Source organism: Eleutherodactylus coqui, chromosome 7, assembly GCF_035609145.1.
Source record: "Eleutherodactylus coqui strain aEleCoq1 chromosome 7, aEleCoq1.hap1, whole genome shotgun sequence".
NCBI classification, from domain to species: Eukaryota; Metazoa; Chordata; class Amphibia; order Anura; family Eleutherodactylidae; genus Eleutherodactylus; species Eleutherodactylus coqui.
Window position 1 is genome coordinate 58,663,584 of NC_089843.1, and position 24,754 is coordinate 58,688,337.

The following is a 24,754-nucleotide window of genomic DNA, read 5'->3' on the forward strand; positions in this document are numbered from 1 at the left end:
TCGCATGTAGCTTTCAATATGTTGTCGAATTTCTATGTAAGCGTCTTACATACACTTCAGTAGCAGTAAATCTCCAGTGACTCACTTTAAAAAACTCAGGTTTTGCAACTCAGTTTGTCATTTCAGGTTTCTAATCTTGAAATCTATCCTTTCTGGCGGCTTCATTTATTTACAGGCTACACCCTACATTCATTACATATGGAATCAAGAAAGAGGAGAATTAAATTACTGCAGTCCTTTACTTCCTTCTGGTAGAAAGTACATAAAATATCTTGAATATCTTGCCTAAACAGGGAATTGCAAGCTGTCTCTGTAGAGGAAACTTCGCTAGTTAAAGGGTCGTACCAAAATTGCAAGTTATTCCCTATCCACAGAATAGGCCAAAACTTGATGATCAATAGGAGTCTCACTGCTGAGACCCCTGCTGATCTTCAGAATGGGACTCCCATGCTCCGCTCTGACTGTCACTGCAGGGGTCACTTCTCCTCCCACAGTGACATCACTGTAAATGGAGCTCTGGCTGAGCATCGGCGATCAGGGCTCCATTAATTTCATTGGGGATGAAGGAAATACCCTAAAGGGTGCTGCTCGAGTATCACGGTAGTCCTATAGACCACGAATGGAGCGCTAGTGCACTTTTGCAACCAATGCTCCATTCAGTCTACTACTTACTGCTGGAGTTCAGTAGGACGCCGGGGAACACGATACCCACATTCTGCTGGAAACCCCCACCAATCAGCAAATTTTGGATAGGGAATAACTTGCAATTTAGGTACAGCCCCATTAATATACTCCTGAGATTACAGCAGCATCAGCACTGATACTTCCTTCACATTGTTTTTGCACAGCAGTTTTTGCTTTCAGTTTCTTAAGCAAGGCCATGGATTTGATGCATTCTTTGTAAATATTTTGTGTGTCTTTTTCATTTTGTTAACATCTGTAACATACTTTTTTCTGGAGTTTCCTGTTTCCTTTAGGCTGGGTTCACACAGGGCGGATTTGCCGCGGTTTTGCTGCATTTTTTCCGTTGCGGTTTTGCCGCAGAAGCAGTTCTTCTGCGGCAAAACCGCTTGAAAGGGTAATTTTGGCTTGCGGATTTGTCTGCAGATTTTCGTGCGGAAAAATCCGCCAGCGGTTTTTTCCGCAGCGTTTTTTTACTTTTTGCCGCGGATTTTGCTGCGTCCATAGAGGTCTATGGACAAAAAAGCGCTGCGGAAAAGACAGTAGAATGGACATGCTGCATCTTTGAAAACCGCGCTGCAGTTGCATTTCCGCACTGCGGCTGTGCGGAAAAAATCCGCCCTGTGAGAACAGCTTTTTGGCAAAACTCATTTGTGTTGCATTGCACTGCAAACGCAGAGGTTTTGCCGCAGTGCGGATATGCAGCGACAATCTGCGGCAAAAGCGCAGCAAATCCGCCCTGTGTGAACCCAGCCTTAGAGAGGCCTACAGTAAAACACCTGAAAAAAAGGCCAAAACTAAATCTTGTAGCGTTTGGTTAAAAAAAGACCTAGGCCGTAAAAACACACTGAAAAGGGAAAAAAAAAACCTAAAAAAAATGTATTGATTTTAATGTATTTAATTTTTCATTTGGCCATAGAGTTTTTTTGGGTAAAAAAAACCTATGAAAGACACCAGAAATTGCCACAGCAAAGCGGCCAAAAAACTGCCTTTTGTGGAACCACCCGTAAAAGGGGATCACAAGAAGTGTCAATGTTTGTATAGGTTGGATTGCAACCACTCCTCCTTAGGAATTAATATTCAATTTGGGTCCCCCGATCATGTGAAAAATACTATCTTGTTTTGTTACAGCAAGACTTTTTGTCTGGCCATCACATGGGCTGCTCTGCATTCTGCTTATGTTTTCAAAAGAGAGAGCGGTGTTACTATCCTAACTGAATCATGGAATGATAGAGACTCATAGAGTGGTAGAGTTGGAAGGGGCCTCCAGGGTCATCGGGTCCAACCCCCTGCTCAGTGCAGGATTTACTAAATCATCCCTGATAGATGTCTGTCCAGTCTTTGTTTGAACACTTCCATTGAAGGAGAACTCACCACCTCCCGTGGTAACCTGTTCCACTCACAGATCACCGTCACTGTCAGAAAGCTTTTTCTAATATCCAATATCCACAAAGTTTTTAATATCCAATTGAAAACTGACATCTATATAAAGTAAGTGCAGTCCTGTCTATACAAACATTGACACTTCTTTTTATGTGACACTTGACGCTTTTTTTTACATTCTTTAAGTAATGTATTGGAGTGCACTAACAGAGAAGAAGTGAGAGTGGTCGATGTAATATGAGGTAGCAGTGACTGTTCCTGGGCTGCAGCTCTACCATGTCTGTAACATGGTAGAGAATAATAACTTCCTGGCGGTACTTTACATTTTGATGACCTATCCTCAGGATAGGTTATCAATAGTTAATCAGCAGTGGTTAATTGCTCGGGATCGCCACTGATCGGATGTTCACTTGGCTTGCTGTCATTATGTACAGGGATGGAAGCAGACAGCTCTGTCCGTAGTGCAGCTACCTGGGTTGGTATTGCATTGAATTCAGTGGGAACTGTGCCTGTAATACCCAACCGGGCTGCTACACTACAAGCACAGCTGTCTGCTTCTGACTCTTTCCTCGGTGACAGCTGGCACAATATCAGCTGATCGGCAGGGATCTCGAGCAGAGGACACCCATTGATCAACTATTGATGACCTAGGATAGGTCATCAGTAGTAAAGTCTGGGAAAACCCATTTAAAGGAAAAGGCTCGATATGAGGATCTAAGAACACAATCACATTTTTCATCAGAGATATGCTTTAAGTGGAGACGTTTGACTTTGGAAAAGGCACAGACTCGTGGCCATGTATACTTGCATACCAATACTTACTGTATGCAGAGGAAGGAAGATAACCTACTATAAAGAGGAGGAGCCTGACACATATAATGACATTGGAAACCTATGCCATGAAGACTCCTTCTGTGCCACACTAAGCAAACTACCTTAATGTTGTTGTTGTTAGCTATTTAGTCCTTCACGACCCTCGTCGACAAAAGGTGAGCTCCCTCCATGTTTTTCGGGTTTACACTGCTTCCTTCAGTTGTGTGATATCCATGCCAGTATCCGCTCTGACAGTATCAGACCTCGTGGTCTTTGGCACCAGGTCTTCTTTTGCCACTGATCTGTCCAAGCATTATCGATTTTTCCAGTAACTCTGCTCTATTACATGGCCAAAATCCGTGAGTCTGAGTCCGGTCATCTTCCCCTCCAGTGATAAATCGGGTCCTATAGATTCAGGACTTCTCTGTTTGTTACTCTCACCCTCCAGGGTATACACAGAAGCTTTTGCCAGCACCACAGCTCAAACACCTCAATCCTCCTTCTATCGGCTCTTTCTGTAGTCCAGCTTTCACATCCATACATGGCTCTGGGGAAAAGGTGGTTTGCACTATCCTGCGTTTAGTTGCTATACCGATATCCCTACTTTTCCATGTTTGGCCATGTTTAGCATCGCAATTCACCAAAATTACATCCTATGTTTTATCTCTGGCATAAATTCTCCAGCCTGGTCAATTTCCGAACCAAAGAAGATAAAGCCTCGCACGCACTCTACGGCCTCGTTGTCGATTTTTGACCATTGTTTGCAGTTGCCATCATTTTTGTCTTTAAATTCAGGTAGAAGCCCATAATATAGAACTTAAAACTATAAGAGCAAATGATTTTTTTTTCCAGTCTCTTACCATTTTTTCATAAAACCTACCAATTTAATTGACATCTGCTGCGATTTTAAATAATAAGAAAGCCCCATGTGTTCTGCAAAGAAGGAAGCAAAAAAAAGAACACAGCAGACTAAAATAAAAACTAAATCACCTATTCTCAGTCATGCCATTTATTTTCTCACTGCTCGTTTAGCTCTGGCATTATCTAGCATTTTCTCCGGCCATTGTGCCGCCCGTGTGAGTAGCTGGCTGTCCAGCACATGTTTCTGCATGTGTTACAACCCCTCAGAAGCCGCTCAGAATAACCATTCTTAAATCATATACTCGGAGACAGCGCAGTGTTGTGACATTAGCTGCAGCTGAGGAAGTGCAGGGGATGTGCCGTGTAGACTGTTATCATGATTAATCAACGTAGGAGGGTTGTATTTGTTCATTCTCCATCTAAATAAGAATAGTCTTGCTTTTGTACACGTGAATGTTTTCGCGTATCTCTCTCAGATTGGGCCACGTGAGTCTGCACGGCGAAAAGCAATACTGTCATTATCACCGAAATGAGCGGTTATTCTATGTACGTCCCGTTGGAGTTTGGCTTGGAGTGTGACAAAATTGAATAGTCTATTTCAATTAAATCAAATTGTTAACACCTGTGTTAGGATTGCTTGTTGTCGGCCCCCAGTGCTGACATAGCACCCCCTTTGTTTTAGATGAAAGCCCCATCCGGCACTCAACAGATCTCTTCGGATCAGATCTCAGAAACCAATGGCCTTCAGTCATTGAGCCATGTCTACTAGATCTCAACTCTGCAGTGGCTATCCGCTCTGGCTAATAGAGTGCGTCCCAAGTGAAGGACTCCCTTCTGTGACATCCATATGTTTTATTAGGACAGGTATGCACATTGCGCCCTTGTATGTTTTATTGGGAAACACTACAACATTTAAGAATAACCAAACTTGGAAGATGCAGTCGGAACGGAGCTCTAAATCATGGTGGTGGCACCACGCTGGCTTCTTCCCATTCGCATCATCTATAGTAACAACTCTCTTCCTATATAAAAAAAGGGAGAGAGCTGTCACTCTATATGAAGAGGGTGGGGAGAGGCTGACAGAGAACCGCCCTTATCCCCTCCCTCCAAATGGCTCGGAGCTCCTTTCCAACTGCATGTTCAAAGTTTGATTATTCTGAAATGTTGCAGCAAGTCAGAATAAAGCATGCATAAGCGAAGTCTGTATACCTGTCCCAGGTTCATATCCGCCCATAGTTCAGGCAGCAAGAGCCTGGTGATGGGTTCCCTTTACTTAAATCTATGCACGGAGACTATAAAACGTAATCCCATAATTCCAACTGGATCCCATCTTCTCATCAATTCTGGCTCCCTGCACCCACCTGTGGTGACGTCAGCTTGAATGGAACAGTGGACGCACATGTGCGGTGCCGCTCTATTCATTTCAGTGGGGCTGATAGCAGTATCCGATTGCAAGAGTTTGGCTATCTTCATCAGTCCCTAAAAGTCAATTTTGATACATTCACTTTAATTGTTTTTTGTATTATATTTGAAAACCATAAAAAACTAGTAAAATATTCTTGACAGCAGGGTTCTGCAGTTTACAATGTAGAAGTCTTACTTGAAGGGTATAAATTAATGTCCGATAAATGGTGGCTCCCAACTCTGGAACCTATAGCTATCTCCAGTATGGGGGTCATCTATACAGGCCCAGTTGGTGAGGCAACCTCTGACCAATGCATCTGGACAGGGGATGGAAGGAGAGGTGAACTCAACTCTCTCATTTCACTTATATGGGAGTTACAGAAACAACTGAGTTCCTGTGAACACATATGGTAATACATGTCTAAGATTGGAATATACCTTTAACTGTACACATTCATTGCTTAACTATAGAGCAGTAATATGGCCATGTATAAAGCCTTACACAAACTCTTCACTTAAGGCCAGTTTCACAAAAGCAGATCATGTCTGCATCTATACATCCATAGAATGGTAGAGTTGGAAGATACCTCTATGGCCATCGGGTCCAACCAATGCAGTATCAGTAAATCATCCCAGACAGTCTGTCCAGGCTTTGTTTGAAGACTTCCATTGAAAGAGAACTCACCACTTCCTGTGGTAACCTGTTCCACTCATTGATATAGAATGGTAGAGTTGGAAGGGATCTTCAAGTCCAATTCCCTGCTCAATGCAGCATCACTAAATCATCCCAGACAGATATTTGTCCAGCCTCTGTTTGAAGACTTCCATTGAAGGAGAACTCACCACCTCTCATGGCAACCTGTTCTACTCATTAATATAGAATGGCAGAGTTGGAAGGGATCTTCGAGTCCACCCTCCTGCTCAGTCCAATAAATCATCCCAGATAGATGTCTGTCCAGTGTCTGTTTGAAGACTTCCATTAAAGGAGAACTTGTCACCTCCCGTGGCAACCTGTCCATAATACAGACAAGTGTCTCGGCCCTACTGCGAGTCCACTGACCCTAACTTAGAGCATCATAAGGATCTATGGAAAATAGCTCAGTGTGTGTCCCTAGAAGATCAGAGACCTGCAGATGTACAGAATTGCTCCATAGCAGACTATGGCACAATATTACAGATGACTTTGTAGCTTCAGTCCATAACATAGCCGTTTTTACTGTGTGATGCTATTTCCTTCTTTTTTTGGTTTTACCAGACTATTTACGTAAAAAATACACTCCATTGCACTCCTATTTATAGACTGGGAACACACCTTAGGAAGAACCGTAAATACAGGGTGTGTCGGTGTAGTCTTCTCCAGGGTATACTGTATTTCACTCTTCAAGTTCATTTCAAGGAAAGTTTGCGGCAGCAAAAACATTAATGAAAATGCCAAATATAATAAGATTCCTGGCAGACTCCTCCGTCCCTTACACCGCCAAACGCTTAGAACAAGAGATTTCTCTAAACTCTTCATCTATAAGCAGATCACATGTCTCCAGAACATTCCCATTGAAACTGTAATTTCATTTAAAATCCATCCACATAACAAGTGACATTGTGAATAAACGGTATTGCAATTTGTGGTTTGGAATCCGACCCGTAGTCGATGAACACACGTCTTGCAGATTCCCTTTCCACACAGACTTGTTTTGTCTAAAGGGAAAATTAGGGCTTCTACTTTTGGAGAAAAACATTGCAATATCTCTGAACTTTTTCTGGATGCAACCTGTTCAGATGTAAACATACTGCTTCAAAAACATCATTCAGGGCCACAAAAGTTTTTTTTAATATCCTTTTTGATGTATCATTACTGATGAGTGCTATCAGCTTACTGTAACAATGCCAATGTGATTCTTCCCCAAAACTCCAGGCTCTACCTTCTCTCTGAAGGTACCAAAACCAAATGATTACTCGTCCATCGGCATCACTATTGGTCCACCATACTAATATGACGTCTATGAAGATGTAGAACAATCAATGAGTACCACCACTGCAATCCCCCCACAAAGTGGTATAAGATGGGAGCAGCATACAATTCCTACACATCACACAAACATACTGTAGATTGTACTTTCCAGAAGTTTGCAGACACCCCATATTATGTAAAACGAATCACAAGTCCGAAACATCTCTGGAAGGTTCTCCAACAAGAATGGAAAAGTATCCCGATTGAAAAACATAAAAGTTGATCCAGCCCGTGCCACAGTATGCAAAACGGTCATACAGGAAAGAGTCCAAAATCTGAAGTCATTTCCATATTCCAAGTGTTACTTGGAAGATTGAGCTTTTTTTTTTTTTTTAAAAGACAAAAAGTCATTGAGACATTTGACTGTTGCTCCAGTGTTTTACATTTTAAGGAGTGTTTCCAAACTTCCGGAGGGTTCTGTATATGAAAAAACAAAGAGAAGCCGGCTACTACATCAAGCCAGCCCTGGGCAAATGCTGATCCTCATGAGCTTGAATGAGTGACTTTTGTCCGAGATGTCGTGGGTTTTTTTAACAGTCCGTGCAAAAATCCACGTCTGTATACAGAGGCGTAACTTGAAGCTCCTGGGCCCCAATGCAAAACCTGGAACGGGGCCCCCAACTATAATGCTTTATTCATAGTATTGGGCTTCCTATATGGAGAAGAGAGTCCTTATGGGCCCCCTAAGGCTCCTGGGCCCGGGTGCAACCGCATCCCCTGCATCCTCTATAGTTACGCCCCTGTCTGTATAGACTCTAAAGGCTTATTCATACACAATACATATTGGACAGCACACGAACACCCATCTATGTCCTGTCCAAATGCACAGTCCATGCACATTGCACACCCTGTTCTCGTCTATGAAAATGGATGAGAATAGGGCATGTACTGGTTTTGGGCTGTGCGAAAAACGGGCATGTGAATAGTCTCCTAAGCTATTATGGGGCCGAAAGCTGTCTGTGAAATATATGGACTGCACATGGCCAAATTATATATCATATATTCATAAGCACTTGCACACAACTGAAGACAAAAAAGTCCTCTTCAATAATGGCACGTGAGTATACAAAGATGTGTGTACAACATTCTCACGCCTACCAGTACTCCTCTGGTGATGTCACTAAAACGTAAAGACCGCCAAAGTGGCCAAAATACCCAACTCTCATGGTGGTTTCGCATACACCTTTTTCATGCCGTTTCTGAAGCCATTGCCAGGAGTGGAGCCTAAAGGAAGGGAAGGTGTATAAGAAATAATCGAGTTCTTCTCTTTTATTAATCCACTCTAGCAACTTTGCTGTGCGCACGTCGGAAACATCAGCTATCCACTTATTATAAATGAAAGTTGTCGCAGTGACATTTGCTTGACATCTGAGCACTTTTCTTCAGGAACAGGCAGTACCGTAAAGATGAGCAAATTATTTGTTAGTTTTTGCTTGAACAGATTGTAGTCATTTAATTACAGTGGGGGAAAAAAGTATTTAGTCAGATACCAATTGTACAAGTTCTCCCACTTAAAAAGATGAGAGGGAACTGTAATTGACATCATAGGTAGACCTCAACTATGAGAGACAACATGAGAAAACACATCCAGAAAATCACATTGTCTGATTTTTAACGAATTTATTTGCAAATTATGGTGGGAAATAAGTATTTGGTCACCTACAAACAAGCAAGATTTCTGGGTCTCAGACCTGTAACTTCTTCTTTAAGAGGCTCCTCTGTCCTCCACTCATTACCTGTAGTAATGGCCCCTGTTTGAACTTGTTATCAGTATAAAAGACACCTGTGCCCAACCTCAAGAAGTCACACTCGAAACTCCACTATGGTGAAGACCAAACAGCTGTCGAAGGACACCAGAAACAAAATTGTAGCCCTGCACCAGACTGGGAAGACTGAATCTGCAAAAGACAAGCAGCTTGGTATGGAGAAATCAACTGTGGGAGCAATAATTAGAAAATGGAAGAGATACAACACCACTGATAATCTCCCTCGATCTGGGGCTCCATGCAAGATCTCTCCCAGTGGGGTCAAAAGGATCACAAGAACGGTGAACAAAAATCCCAGAACCACACGGGGGAACCTAGTGAATGACCTGCAGAGAGCTGGGACCAACGTAACAAAGGCTACCATCAGTAACACACTACGCCGCAGGGACTCAGATCCTGCAGTGCCAGACGTGTCCCCCTGCTTAAGCCCGTACATGTCCGGGGCCGACTGAAACCAAAGTAGAACTGTTTGGCAGAAACACAACTCATCGTGTTTGGAGGAGAAAGAATGTTGCATTGCATCCAAAGAACACCATACCTACTGTAAAGCATGGGGGTGGCAACATCATGCTTTGGGGCTGTTTCTCTGCAAAGGGAACAGGATAACTGATCCGTATACATGAAAGAATGAATAGGGCCATGTATCGTGAGATTTTGAGTGCAAACCTCCTTCCATCAGCCAGGGCACTGAAGATGAAACGTGCCTGGGTCTTTCAGCATGACAATGATCCTGAGCACACCGCCAGGGCAACAAAGGGGTGGCTTCGTAAGGAGCATTTCAAGGTCCTGGAGTGGCCTAGCCAGTGTCCAGATCTCAACCCTATAGAAAACCTTTGGAGGGAGTTGAAAGTCCGTGTTGCCCAGCGACAGCCCCAAAAAAATAACTGTTCTTGAGGAGATCTGCATGGAGGAATGGGCCAACATACCAGCAACAGTGTGTGCCAACCTTGTGAGGACTTACAGAAAATGTTTGACCTCTGTCATTGCCAATAAAGGATATATAACAAAGTATTGAGATGAACTTTTGTTATTGACCAAATACTTATTTTCTACCATAATTTGCAAATAAATTCTTTAAAAATCAGACAATGTGATTTTCTGGATGTGTTTTCTCGTGTTGTCTCTCATAGTTGAAGTCTATCTATGATGTCAATTACAGGCCTCTCTCATCTTTTTAAGTGGGAGAACTTGTACAATTGGTATCTGACTAAATACTTTTTTTCCCCACTGTACATGCATCGGACACACATAAAAGCATACAAGTCGGAAATGTGACACCAGACTACTTTTTTTTTCTGCCAATCTATGGAAGCACCTAACCTGTCCTGGTACCTGAGCTCCATCACGTACACAAACCCTTGTTAAACAGGTGGAACAGTTTAGACGTGTCCTACATGTAACTGCAAATACAAGGGCTTAGCAGGTAACTTAGAGTATGGCCCTCTCCACCTCGCCCCCCCCCCCCCCCCCCCACCTCCGCAGGAGCTGCTCTTTACTTTGTACATTGCCTTTTTCTTCTGTCTGTATTGCGTTTTCACTACCGCCTTTCATTTTTGCCTTTATTGCTTATCATTTTACCTGGTGGATATGGCGCCATACCAGCTGCTATCCCAGCTACCGTGGTACTTCTACTCATGTCTCTGAACTTATGGTCATAGTTAAAACGATACGCAATCAATGTTTGGTGGTTTTCAACCCCTTCTAGACTGAAGGGGTCACTGCACTTCAGTAGGAGCCAAAGTCCCTTCGTTGTTCACACTGGCACAGCTGCTTGTCTGTGTTGGTGGCTATCACTGGTACTACAGCAAGTGAATATGACTGAACTGCAGTACCACTAACAGCCACACATGTATGCATGGCACTGTGCCAGTGAAATAAATGCTATTTCCCTGCTTTCTGCTGATCAGCTGGGGCTTGGACTTACGGATCATATACAATCATGGAAAACTACTATAATTGGTATACTCTTTTTTTTTGTGAATTATAGAATTAGGCATTAGTAGAAGAAGCTAATTGCCGTCAGCCATAGAAGTGCTGATGCTCTCTACTGGCCAAGTTCACAGCCAACAACTTCCTCCCTCACCTTCAAGAACAGGCTACAAATTGGAATATGCATGCTATAATTCCCAATATGCCATAAAAGTTGCAGACTGTTAGGGAACAACAGGAATTTTAGACTGAGACCCAAGTTGCAAACCAATAGGTTATGGCCCTTTTACATGGGCCGACTATTGGGCCTTAACATTCCTCCAAATACTTGTTCACCCAACAATCGGGCCTTGTAAAACGATGGAATGCTCATTCATTGACTGATCATTCAGTTTCGCGAGCATAAAAATGCTCATTGAACAGGAAGATGTACAGCCAGCCTATGGGGATAAACGATAATTATGATTTTTCATCCACATAAGCCAATATTAAAGAAAAATGAAATTAGCATTGATTAATATGGATTTCGATTGGCGCTCATTAGATCGGACCGAGAACTTTGGGCTAGTCCAAAAAGGACCATTAACTAGTTCTTTCATGTCACAGTGTTGTTACCTATGCAAACAATTGTACCAAGCACCATGACTAGAAGCACTTGTGAACCTATAGTTTTTTGGTAGACCATAATGTGGGCATATGCCCCTATATGGCACCAAGTGCTATGACCCGAAGAACCAGAACCTGCAGGCTTTCAGGTTTTGGATTGACTTTATTATACAGTGCTTATCACTTTGCCTGCTTTATTTTATGTGGCAGTTTACATCTGCAAGCACAACACATCAAGAAAGTAGAACAAAACTTCATTCAGTCTTTTATAGCTGTTGTGTTTATATACTTTGTACTGCTACTTTGTTACAAAGAGCAGGCACCTTCCCTGTCTGCGGTCACATACTGCGCGAGTACACAATGTACTATTACTGAGCCCGGAGCAATTTATCACTGTCCTTCTGCAAAATGATAGAAATGGTTATTTAAGCAGCTATTAGCAACAATGTTGGAAATGGGGTTCCTTGGCCCCACAGGAGGACAATATTCTGAAGGCCACGCTCTATCTCAACAGTACATGTGCCCGTCCACTTCTAATTACAGTACACTATAACTTTTTTTATCATTGTACAGACAAGACAGATCATCAGTAGGTCGGATAAGTCTTTTTGTGACTCATTCCATAAAAAAATAGACCCCAGTGTTGATTGGCTCCAAAGTCACCTCCAAATGGAGTTGTCTTCTGCTCAACCTTCGTGGTTTATTATTGTGTTAGAGCTTGGACCACTGGAAGATCCTACTCTGGTGGGACAGGCCAATTCTGATTGACCAGTTATGGAAATCATCATTAGATCCCTGTTCTTGGGATCATGTTGGGCTCAGCAGTGAGACCCCGACAGATCAGAGTTTTATCACCTATCCTGTGTATAGATGATAAAAGTGAATTATGGTACAACTCCTTTAATTCAAATCCCAGACTCCAAAATTTAAATAATTCATAGTATGCAAGTCAGACCCTGGATCAGAGCCCTATGTTAATTCAGACTTTATCAGACAACAGACCACAGCCCTTAATCAGACACCCAAATTAATTATTCAAGTCCAATTGTCAATTTGATTTATTTGCCAAATATACAAAATTTTATCCGTTTTTACAAAAAAAATCAATCAAAGAAAAATTTAAGAGGTTCAACACAACTAATATAATAAGTGGTTTCTCCAAATTCAACACATTAGGCCTCATGCACACTGGTGGATTTTTGCTGCGGAATCCAGGGCTGGCGTCTGCCTCTGAGTTCCGTATCAATAACCATCCATAGCAGGCTATGGAAGATTATTTTTCATGCACATGAGTGGAAACCAATTGCGGTTTCCGTGCCCAGATGAAAAATCACAGCATACTCCATTTTTCTGCGGTTTCCACACGGACAGCTTCCATTGAATTCAACGGAAGCCATGCAAGCCACAGCCCATCCACAAATGACATTGCGGACGGGCCACAGATTCTGCGGTAAAAGCAGGAGTTTAAAAAAAAAATCCGTACTGTGCATGTCCGATGGCGAGCCGTGGAAACCATCGGCAGTACAGAGTCAAGATGTAGAAAGCAGGTATGCGCGGACGCCGCTGTTGCCAGGGTCGGATTCCTCATGTGGAATCCGACCCGCCTGTGCGCATGTGGCTTTATTCAACCCCTTCATGCATGACAAGTGTCTTTCGTATTTAGTAGAGCACCTTTTGTTGTTCTCACCTGTTGCAAATGTGATGCATAATCAGATGACAGCCTTCCTGATGAATCTTCCGTTGCTCATGGATAATGGTCTCCAGGTCACTAATATTCTTGGGTTTGCATGCTGCAATCACCTTCTTCAAATCTCAGCAAAGATTTTCTATGGGGTTCAAGTCAGGTGACTGCGACAGCCACTCCGGAATCTGCCTGCTGCCTCCAAATTTTGCTGCAAGTCTTTTGCTGTCACCCGAGGGTTCATGACCACCTGCCTTCTCAGGAATCTGCTGGTAGCCGGTGATAGCTTCTTCTTTCTGCCACGTCCAGCTAGTGTAGTCTGTGTTTCTATAACTTTGAATTTGCAGACTATGCTTCCAACTGTAGCATTCAGTGCCTTTGCTATCTTTTTGTATCCCTCGTCTTGTTTGTGAAAGGTAATGTTCTTTTCTCTTTTTGGACTACTGTCTTGAATTAGCCAAATTTCTAACATGCAATCAAATGTCAGTCAACAAAGCCCTAGCCAGTTCAGATGTTTGATATGTTTTGTCTCAAGCACACCTGATGCAACTAATGAAGCCCTTGATTAGTTACATCAGGTGTGCTTGAGATAATACTACAATACTTCATTTACAAATGTGTGCTCTTATGAGTGATTCTATTCAGAGGGTTAAATAAGCCCTTTGACTCACTTGCCGTGTGCCAGAGTTACGCCCGAGAGGCTTGAGCGCAACTCGCATTAGACACTTGTCTTTGTGCTGTCAATACACCAACTGCCCGCACATTGACATACTGAAGATTTGGTAGGGGCCCCTGTTGCACTCCTAAGGAAACCGTTCACAACTGACAGGTTTCTTTGCAATATCCTTGCCATGGATAGTGTGCAGTAGCCCTGTAGGGATTCTGCAGAACCTCAGTTGGGAAACGCTGCCTGGTAGTCCACTACCATGAACCTGTACTTCATAGAAACAGTTGCAATAACATATTTTTTCATTAATTTTGCACAAATATTATTATTGTAACATTATTTCCTTTGTACCTCCAGTGTGGAGAAGAATTACATCGTCCTCCACATGTTTGCTTCCAGAAATGAAAACAACTTCATTATGGTATCTTTGCTGGAGCAGCACAAACCCTTTAATTACATGTATTTAGCTATGTATACCATTGCCCACAAGCTGAGATTGGACGAGGGAGTAGTCTGCATTCATTATGTAACAAAAATTGATTTAGTGGTGTGAGTTATACGGCTGAGTCATATACTCACAGAGGTGTCAAAGCCAAGAATCAGTCACAGCTGGAAGATTGACATTGCAGGTTTTATTATTTTTCTGCCCGGGGTGATGTTTGTCTAATCCAGACTGTACTGTTCTTTGGAAGACGTCTGGAATTTCGGATAGCTCCCACCTTGTACATGTGCTTCCTTGTTTGTTTCTCACGATTTTCTGATGATTAGGTAAAGTGCAAATACACATACAGTAGGAAATTACAGCGAGAATCTGGGAGTTCAGATTGAGTACTGTACTTTAGGGACACGAAGGTGTAAATGTAGCTGAAGGGGTGACGAATACTGCGAATCCGCTTCAAAATCCGCACCAGTGGTGTAATGCGATATTTACTGCAATCGAAGCCATCCATACGGAATCCACAGGAAAATGGAGCATGCTGCGATTTTTTTTTATCCGTGAGCGGAAACCGCAATTGGTTTCCGCTCGTGTGCACGAAGAATCATTTTTGTATTGTATGCTATGGGTGGTATTTGCTGCAGAATCCGGACGCCCGCTCCAGATTCCGCAATTCAAATTCACCTGTGTGCATTTACGCTTACTCTGATTAATAAATTTGCTCACTTCGCATTCAGAATACCTAAAGGAGCCCACCATGGAACAAGATGCACGCCAAGTTGTAGGTCCTGTAATAAGGTTCAAATGGCTATGCAACTGCAAGGGGGCTAGTATCGTTAGCTGTCAGCAGTAAGGCTGCAGTAGATTTCTCTCCTCATGCTCCCCCGCCCCTCCCCATTGATGTAACATAGCGGACGTTCACTACTGAACGGCCGCTATTTACACTGAGCGATCACAGCGATTTACAGTCCACTGATTAACAGGTTCTCCTCCCATCAGCCTAGGTACATTTAGTGGGGACACAAGGGCTCCCCATTGCTGCACCGAAAGAAGATTGTTGTGCATCTTGCCATTAAACAAGAAGATGTTATGCTTCAGAACAAAGGATGTGTCCCCTTTTGGCTCAGGAAATGGCCCACAGCTCTATAACCCCATCAAGGCTTGCCAACTTCAAGACAGATTACCAAAGTGCTTGAACTCAGAAATTTCCGGCTCTGTCGTTGAAGTGAATGGAGCAGCGGCTCGTCTGTGTAACCTCCGCTCCATTCACTTAGATAACGACTGGACCCCATTTCTCAGGATCGATGGGGGGGGGGGGGGGGGTCCAGCAGTCACACCCCCGCTGATCATAAAGTTATCCCTTTTAGGCTGCTCTCACACAGGCTGTTTTTTACCGTGATTTGTGCTGCGTTTCAAATGCCGTGCTAATCATGGTACAACGCCTCCATTGATTTCAATGGGGCTTCGCCAACCTGCACTCGAACATGGCGTTTCCAGCATTGTGATTTTCTAGTGCTGCCTGCTCTATTTTTGCGTGTTTTAGCGCATCTCATCACCCATCACAATGATGGGGTGCATTAAAAAAATGCTGTCAAGTGGTATATAATGCATTCAAAAACACCACTAAAAATTGCGGTAAAATGCCACAATTTCAAACGCGGCGTTTTGTGAACGCATGTCTGAGAGTGGCCCTAATGTCCTTTCTATCGATGCATAGGTTAGGCGATTGCAGAAAGGATTATGTGAGCAGAACCATTTTTCATTTGGTTCTCGGTGCAGAATGGAACATTTTTAAATGTCTTGAAGTGGTTCCTTAAATTAGTTGTCCCTCAGTCGGCAGCCAGAGACTGTGGTTGACTTGGCTATGGGCACATTCACTTCTAACCATTTATGTGGATACTGAATACATTGAGTTCTGTTTTTTGCAGTTGCTTGTCTGTACAGATAATTCAAAACCCTGTTGTTTTTGTTATATAACCAGGTGAGCCGGCCACATCCAGGAGACTCGCCCCTCTTGCTCTTGTTTGTGATCGGTGGAGTCACGGTTTCAGAAGTCCGGATGGTTAAAGACCTTGTATCAACTCTCAAACCTGGTGTTCAGGTACTATTCTATCAATTACATGTCAATCTCTTCACAAGCTTTTCAGGTTATGTATAGATACTTCCTATGTGCATTATGCAACATTGTAACATAAGTTCTATTTCAGTTCTTTACCATGTTCAAGATCTCTAATTGCCGTCACTGAATGAACACACAGACTACATACAGACTTCTTTTTTCTCACAGCGGAGAGTTTGCTAAAAGTGTTATCAGTGTAGACAACTCCCTATGAGCTAAACACCCCGGACTCCAGTTTAATACATTTTAGGCCACATTCTTGTCTGCGTCAGACTCCTATGCAGGCACAAAACCACTCAACCTGGAAGTGAACATAGACCGCGGGATCAGAGATTAGCAGAGACTGGGGAGACTGGATCGGTAGCAGTACAAAACACATGAGTAAACTGTGATTTATTGTTTTTCTACTTGGCCACTGTATTTTCTGTAAAAACTACCTGCACTTTCACTTCAGAGCGCTGCTGCTCCTTCCGGCAGCTGAAGATGGCCCCAAGTAGCTGCTTATATAGTACAATATAGGGTCATCATCCGCTGCCGGTAGGAGCCAAAAACAGCTGATGGAGTAGCAGTGCTCGAAAGTGAAAGTGCAGGTACTTTAAAAAACAAAAAAAATGTATGTACTCGACAAACCCTTTAAGGTTTTGCGTCATGAAAAAAAACTAGACTTTAGTACTCGCCATAAAGTCTCTTTTTCGTCTTGTCCATTGGGACACACAGCTCTAGACCAGATAAAAAACATAAAAGAATAAATCCATTCAGGATAGTACTATGTATGACAACAAAGGAGAACCTCAAACGAAGAAGGTCAACAAAAAACAGAATGTCCGAATTGGGTGGGTGCTGTGTCACCAATGGACAGGACGAGAAAGAGACTTTGTGGTGAGTACCAAAGTCTAGTTTTACTCATCCATCCCATTAAGATACACAGCTCTAGATCATGGGATTTCCTAAAGCAGTTCCCGTCTAGGGTGGGAGCTCAAGGACACATGCGGTCAGCTGATGGCAGTTCTCAGAACTCTGCGCCCCAAAGTCCACAACAAGGAAAACTGACCAGCACTTCACCAGTTCCTCAGAAAATGAATACAAGAGATCCAACCCCTTAGGCTTAACAAAGGGCTTATTTGGTTTCTCCATTCGCTGGAGATTACATTTCCAAAATCCTCATGCAGAGGAAAAAAGGTAGGGGTATGTCTGGGGCACCGGACGGACATGGTCGCCACAGGAGTAGCCGGAGGCTGGTTAGTGACCTGTAAGGGTACAAGTGACTGCCATAATAAAGCTTTCAACCATTGAGGGAATTTTACACGCTTGCTTGTCATCAATATCGGACTCGAAAAGTGAATCAGAAGGCTCAACCTGCGATTGACTAAGGCGTCGAGAGTAATGCCAAAACTCTACGTGGGGGGCTGGACAGCGGCAACTGGTCGTAGGATACAGGCAAGCCAAAGGAATGCCTTGACCCTAAAGGCCTGTCCCGCATCCAGGATCTACTGTGAGGAACATTCTGCGACACAGAATTCTCTCTCGGCCCTTACTCTGCCAGGAGGCTATGCCATCCTATCCAGCCTCTCCAAGATAGCAAGTAGAGGGAGTAACACACATGCTGAGCTTACCCATGGACCAGAGCTGTAGCAGCAGCACTGTCATCGCAGGGAAACTCCTGGCATGGAACTACAAGTCCCTGAATACCCATGTAGCTGCCTGTATAATGCTGGAGACGCTGGGGGGCGTGACATTCAAATCACATGCCCTGCACTGTAATTGGTAGAGGGGGGCTGGTGTCTGACGTCACTTCGCTCTGGCCTGCCCCCAGAAACCAGGAACTAAATTAACAGAAAGACCCGTATGGCGGACGCCGCTTGGAAGCAAAGGATTGCCGGGCCGAACACCCAGACTGCACTCAGGCGAGTGTCCTCACGCCTGCGGCTAGGCACATTTACCTCTACCATCACCACGGGCCCTGGGGCTTCCAAACACCCAGAGGGACACCACATCTCGGGCATCACAGCCCAAACAACTTCACCACATAGTATAAAAACAACAGGGACCCCATACTTACCCACCATTAAGGGGAAAAGAAGTCCTAGGCTCCAGCAGCTATACCCCCTGCAGTCACCATCCTTTAGAGCTACGAATGGGGGGTACTCCATATAAGAAGGTAGGCACACTATTTAATGTGCCTGTTAGTTTTCAGCGCATGGACCATCTTTTCTTTAGAGGTCGGGGCTGACAACAGTAGGGTAAGAAGGTATGTATAGTAGATCACCAGCAGCACTCCTGCTCTGCACATTAGTGGCTGGACCTCCAGTATGCAATAGCCGCCGGGAACCTGAACACATTCCCAAAGCAAGTCCAGAGTAAATAATGAGGCAGCATCCAGGTTTATGAAAGGAGTATTCAAGCTTTATTCTCCCATGGCATCAAGATAAAACAGCAACGTTTCAACCGAATACTCTTTTTTTCAAGCTTGAAAAAGACCATTTGATTGAAACGTTGCTGTTTTATCTTGATGCCGTGAGAGAATAAAGCTTGAATACTTCTATTGCATACCTGGATGCTGCCACATTATTTACTCTCAACAGTAGGGTAAGAATTCATCCTCTTGTTGCTCACCTCAGTCGGTGTAACAGGCGAGAGTCCTGCCTCCCCATTAACACCCTGCTTTGCAAGCATGCAATAGATAGGTCTGCCTCCTACAGACACTAAGCTAAAACTGGGAGCACAGTACTGTCAGGAGGGATATAGTGAGTGAGCGAGGCTAACACTTCTCTGCTTAGTGCCGCCTCCTAGTGACCAGTAGCGATATCCCATGGTCTAAAGCTGTGTACCCCAATGAGATAGACGAGTAAAACAATGTCTATATGCGCTACCAAGGCATATAGGCATCATAGAGGTGGGTCTTCCAGTCTGAACCTTCTTATGTTCCAGAATAGAGAGCTGCTCAGGTGGACCCAGTGCCGCCATGCCTTACATGATCAGCATGTAATACTTCATTTGCCCTGTAGTGCCCGATGCAGGGGACTTGCAGCTTCTCCTGGCAATACCTGCCAATCGCTGGAAGTTAGAAAAGCTGCACCTGTCTAAGTGAGATAACCCCTTTAAGAGTAGGCTGCCAGATTTGTATTAGCTAGTGTGGTTCTGTAGTTCTGTTCTAAGGCACACGTAGGGGAGAGTATTCCATAGTAGAATCTTGGTGTTTGTTCACACCACCACTTTCTGGAGACCCAGTGTTTTTGTTGCGACTGGAATGGGGTCGATTGACTACAGTTGGCGGACACAGCACTGGGCTGGTGTAAGTGTTATGGTGGCAGTGCGTACCCCAATAAAGAAAGTCCAGAAAATCAGGAGATGAAGGGTGAAACTCATATTTACTTATCCAATAAGTATAACTGTTCAAAATCTAGAAGATGAAGGGACAGACTTTGATTAACACCCACAAGTTATATACAGGTGATACTGGTGGTGGTTGATTCCCTCTTTAGATCCTTCCTCGATCTCCATACTGCCCTATGAGGTATCCACACCGCCTTGGAGTTTCTAACCTCTTCTAGGGAGGTTTTTCTATCCAGTGGTGCTGGTCGTGGCCTGAATTCCTGGGATAGCTCTAGTAGGTTACAGGAGCTGGCTTTGCCTGGGCCTTCTACTCAAGAGTAGGCCTCAAAACCTGCCTCCCCTAAGGCCTTGGAGAACAGCGGGATCAGTTGCAGAGAAATAGTGAACTAACTGAAAGGGATATTCATGTTACACAAAGTTGTTACACAATGTTTAACTCTTTGTGTCTGTTGTGCAGAAACGCTATCTTCTCTCTTTAGGGAGAGCATCCTAGACGGTGAGTGAGGAGACTCAAATGGCCATGCACGCTCCTCTGGGTAATATGCAAATATTGTGCAGACATACACATCTGATTGAACTAACGCATACGGTTTGCACCTTCTGACTTTGTGTCTGTCCTGTACAAGTTTACCATGTTTAAAGTCAGTCACGTTCCCTGGCAAATAGTCCATAATCCGCTTGACTATGTTAATCATTAAGATGGTCCTGTGCTCTAGGGGAGGGGTTCTCCTCACGTCCCTGATAGGATTAAAAGCTGGAAACCCTTTTACTGCTTTATGAATTCCATAGAAGACGTCTGACAAATGTACGTGTGCACGGAGACTACTAATTTAAGGATTGGCGGGATAAAAATAGAAGTACTCGTTTCCTAATCCTTGTGATGGATTGAGTTTAGCGAGATGTTGCTTTATCTGATGTCTCTGCCGGTGACACTTTCACCCTTCTGCCCGTGGTGTCAAAAAAGAAGGAAGCAGCTTATGTTAGTCATTATTTTTGCCTATGAGCTTAGTTCGTAATTCCTCTGTGGGAATGGTTTAATGGAATTAGCCAGATACATAGTAATGCTCTAATTCCACTGTAAGATATGAAAACCCATTAGTATTTTCAAGAATGTGTGAAGCTTTCCCCTTGTATAAGATGCGGGAGGAGAGCGGATAAACTTGTCTTTACATGAAGGTGGTTGATTATTTTCCAGGTCCATATATATCTATTGTTAATGTGGGGATGATACCTGACGCTCCTCCAGTATGTGATAAGTACAGCTCAGGCGAGATATGATGTGGGCTACCTAATGACTAATGCATTGTACAGGTTTTGTTGTCTTGACTTTAGTCTGCGCTTCTTGTTTCTTCTGGTTTTCATAATCACTTTAAGAAGTGTTATCTGTTCTTATTCAGCTCTACTTCTGAATATTATATGGTTTTAAGCCATGTCTGCATCTAGTTTTGGGCACCGGTACTCAAGAAGGACATATCAGAGCTTGAGCAGGTTCAAAGGTGGGCAACTAAAGTAATAAATGGAATGGCTGGACTACAATACCCAGAATTGGGGTAATTTAGTTTGGAAAAAAGATGGCTGAGGGGGGACCTACTAACTATCTACAGAAGATCTGTGCTTAATCCTCGAGGATGTTTGGAAAAACCTCCCTGCCGAGTTCCTTTAATAAATGTGTGGAAGTATAGCTAGATTAGGTAAAACGGAAAAAAAGTCTGGTACCATGTTAGCCAGTAGAGCAATGTGTGATTGTTCTCCGTGCCAGAAACCAAGTCATCTTGTAGATATGATACCTCTTAATGGCTAACAAAAATGCATGATGTTACAGCAAGCAAGCTTTCGAGGAAATCTCGCACCCTTCGTCAGGCTAGTGAATGAAGCTACTTTGGATGGCACATAATTATAATTAGGTTGATAAAAGAAATTGGTTATAGACAAAAGAATAATTCTAAAGAATGCATAGTGTAAATCTAAAAATAAAAATAAGATACAATACCTTTAGGATAATTTTATTAATTCAATCATACAATACTCATAAAAAGGTTGCTCCAGAAGAGGGCGAAGGTGGGGGGAGGAGAAATTAGAAAAAGGAGCAAAAGAGAAAAAGAAAAAAAAGGGAGGGAAAAGGAAGAAAAAAAAGAGGAAAAACGGGGGAAGGGGGAGGGAGAAAATATGACATACGGGCAAGAACAGAAAATAAAAACATGATTGAAAAAAAACAAAAAATAATTCACTACAGGGCACACTCTGGAACAATCTGTTAGTCAGACGCTAATGGTATGGAGGGCCAATCTGAAGCAAGGACCGCACCTGGAGCCAAACACATAAAACATTTAATTAAAAACAAAGGGGACCAGAGGGTTACAGCAGGAAAAGGCCAAGAGAATTAAATAAATGGCATATAATTGTACTCCATATTTAAACCAAATGGGTGCAGAGTATAGATCCAGCGAAGCTCTTTCTTTTTGAGGAGGGATTTCCTATCACCTTCCCTTGCTAGTGGTGGGACATCATCAATAATGCGGAATCTAAACTGACTGATACTATGTTTTTGATCATGGAAATGTTTTGGTATGGGCAAATCCAAGCAGTTTGTATGGATGGTGCTCTTATGTTTAGTGATGTGGGTTCTTGCCTCCATGGTCGTCTCGCTTACATAGCCCATGCCACAAGGACAGGTAACGTAGTAGACGACAAAGGAGGAGGTGCATGTATAGCTTTTCCGGATTTAAAATTTCTTTCCTGTAGAGGGGTGATAAAAAGAACCGCCCTTAACCAGGTTCCCGCAGCACGAACAATTAAGACAAGGGAAATTCCCATGCTTTAGTATGGCTAGAAGTCATTGGGTTTGTTTCTCAATGGATATGGATGTCTTAATGGGTCTATCACGTAGATTCGGAGGCCTCCTATATGCCATCATTGGTTTTTCGGCAAATTCTGGCACAGCATTTAGACCCCTAGAAAGTAGAGACCAGTGTTTAATAATAATCAAAGAGATTTTACCACTATGTTGACTGAATGTGGAAATAAAAGGTATCCTTTTTGATTTCGTTGTCCCAATTTTAGGGGTCAGTAATGTTTCACGATCAAGAGTCTGGACTCCCTCCACTGCCTTATTCACAAGAGGCACTGGGTAGCCTCTAAGTATGAATCTTCTAGCCATCTTTTCCAATCTCTCACAATAAATGGGTCTTGTGCAATTCTCCTCACCCGTAGGAGTTGACTCCACGGGAGAGAGTTTACAGAGCTCCTAGGATGGTGACTGTCGTAATGAAGGATGCTGTTCCTATCAGTGGTCTCAGTAAATAAATCAACACTCAACTTATCACCATTGTAAAGAATCAATGTGCCCAAAAACTGGATACGTTCAGTAGATGAATTTAACGTAAATTGTAGTTCCACGTATTTGGAGTTTAGAGAGTGTTGAAATCTCACAAGATCATCAATGCAACCCTTCCATAGGGCAGCAATGTAATCTATGAAGCGAAACCAGGACACCACCTCCGGCCAGTACTCAGAAGTGTAAACTAATCTTTCTTCAAAATTGCGCATATACATGTTTGCGTATGTAGGTGCGACATTGGACCCCATGGGGGTGCCCTGCCACTGCTCGTAGTGCAACCCCCCAAAGGAAAAGTAATTCCTTGTGAGGATAAACTCGAGCAGCGACAGGGCAAACTCAATACACCCCGGGGCCCAATTGCATTCTGAAGTGTAATATCTTACTGCAGCTAAACCTTTTTTTAATGTGGTATAGAGGTGTAAAGTGATACAACATCAAACATTGCGAGTATCAAAGGGACAGAAACTTCAGCCAATTCAAGCTTCTGTAAAAAATCGCTTGTGTCACGAATATATGAGGAAGCTCCCTCAGCAAACGGACGGAGAAGTGTGTCAAGAAATTTAGCAGCTTTACAAAAGACCGAATCACATCCGGAAACAATCGGATGGCCGGGTGGATTCTCAAGATTATCTCTCTATCATCAGAGAGTGCTCTTAGCGCCATACGTTCCTCCTTACTGAGGTTACCCTTCCCTTATATACGAGACTGTTGTAACTTCAAATTTCTAACATCCTTCTCTGCAAATGAGACGAATGCCTCTAAACAATGATTAGTCATGGGGGGTTGGTAATGACTTCTATTGCGCAACCCTACATCTACAAGGGTAAATCCTTGTTGGTTGCTGGATTGCGCACAAGAGCCACCAGTCGTAGGGCACATGGAAAATTGCTTTTTCAAACGTAAGTTTCTGTAAAAGTGTTTAAGATCTAGATCCAGTTGGAACCAATCTATATGCGTTTCTGGCCAAAAAGATAAGCTCTTTGATAATACCTTCACCTCAGAATCAGTCAAAATCCTAGTAGATATACCGTATTTACCACCAAGGAGTTCAGGTCCACCGATGTACTGGTGGTAACTGCTGAGTGTTGGAGCGAGTTCTCATGCTGCCTTTGTCTCTTTTCTGTCCTCCTGTGATTAACTCCTCCTCGTCGTAGTCTTCCATCTTTCTTTCTTCCTTTTGACCGACTGCCCCAGACCTAAAAAAGAGAATTAGAGGTCAAAGAAGCTCCCCTTGAACCATCTGTAGACGCCGAATCAGATAGTGAGTAGGTGTTCCTCATATGTTGTTTAGGCTGCTTCCTCCTTGGTCTCCTCCTCGAGGGGCCTGGAGGGTGCATCCTCCTGCTCAATGTCCTCTGGAATTGCCAGCTAAATACCAAGCCAGTGGCATAATCCTTTTCATCCCGAAGCCATTTAGTACGTTTGGTGTCCTTAATTTCCTCTTTATGTAATAATAATAATAATAAAAAACTTTATTTGTATAGCGCCAACATATTCCGCAGCGCTTACATAGACAGGGGGGATACAGAAAGACAAAAGTACAAACATTACAGAACCACGGTTACATAGTAATCAATTGATGGAAACAATAGGGGTGCGGGTCCTGCTCCAACGAGCTTACATACTACGAATAGTGGGGTGATACAGAAGGTAAAGGGCTGGAGATGTGCGCGGTATGGCGAGGTGGAGAGTGAGCGATGTTATACACAGACAATGGTCAGACATTTAGC

The 24,754-nt window shown here is 43.3% G+C and overlaps 1 protein-coding gene across 1 annotated transcript in view; it reads left to right on the forward strand.

Moving 5' to 3' along the window:
- Positions 1 to 24,754, forward strand: part of LOC136573505 (sec1 family domain-containing protein 2-like) — a 62,339-nt gene that overhangs the window by 26,875 nt on the left and 10,710 nt on the right. The window contains exon 3 of the mRNA XM_066574783.1: positions 16,217 to 16,336. Coding sequence (XP_066430880.1) covers positions 16,217 to 16,336 — 120 coding nt within the window. The remainder of the gene's footprint in view (positions 1 to 16,216; positions 16,337 to 24,754) is intronic.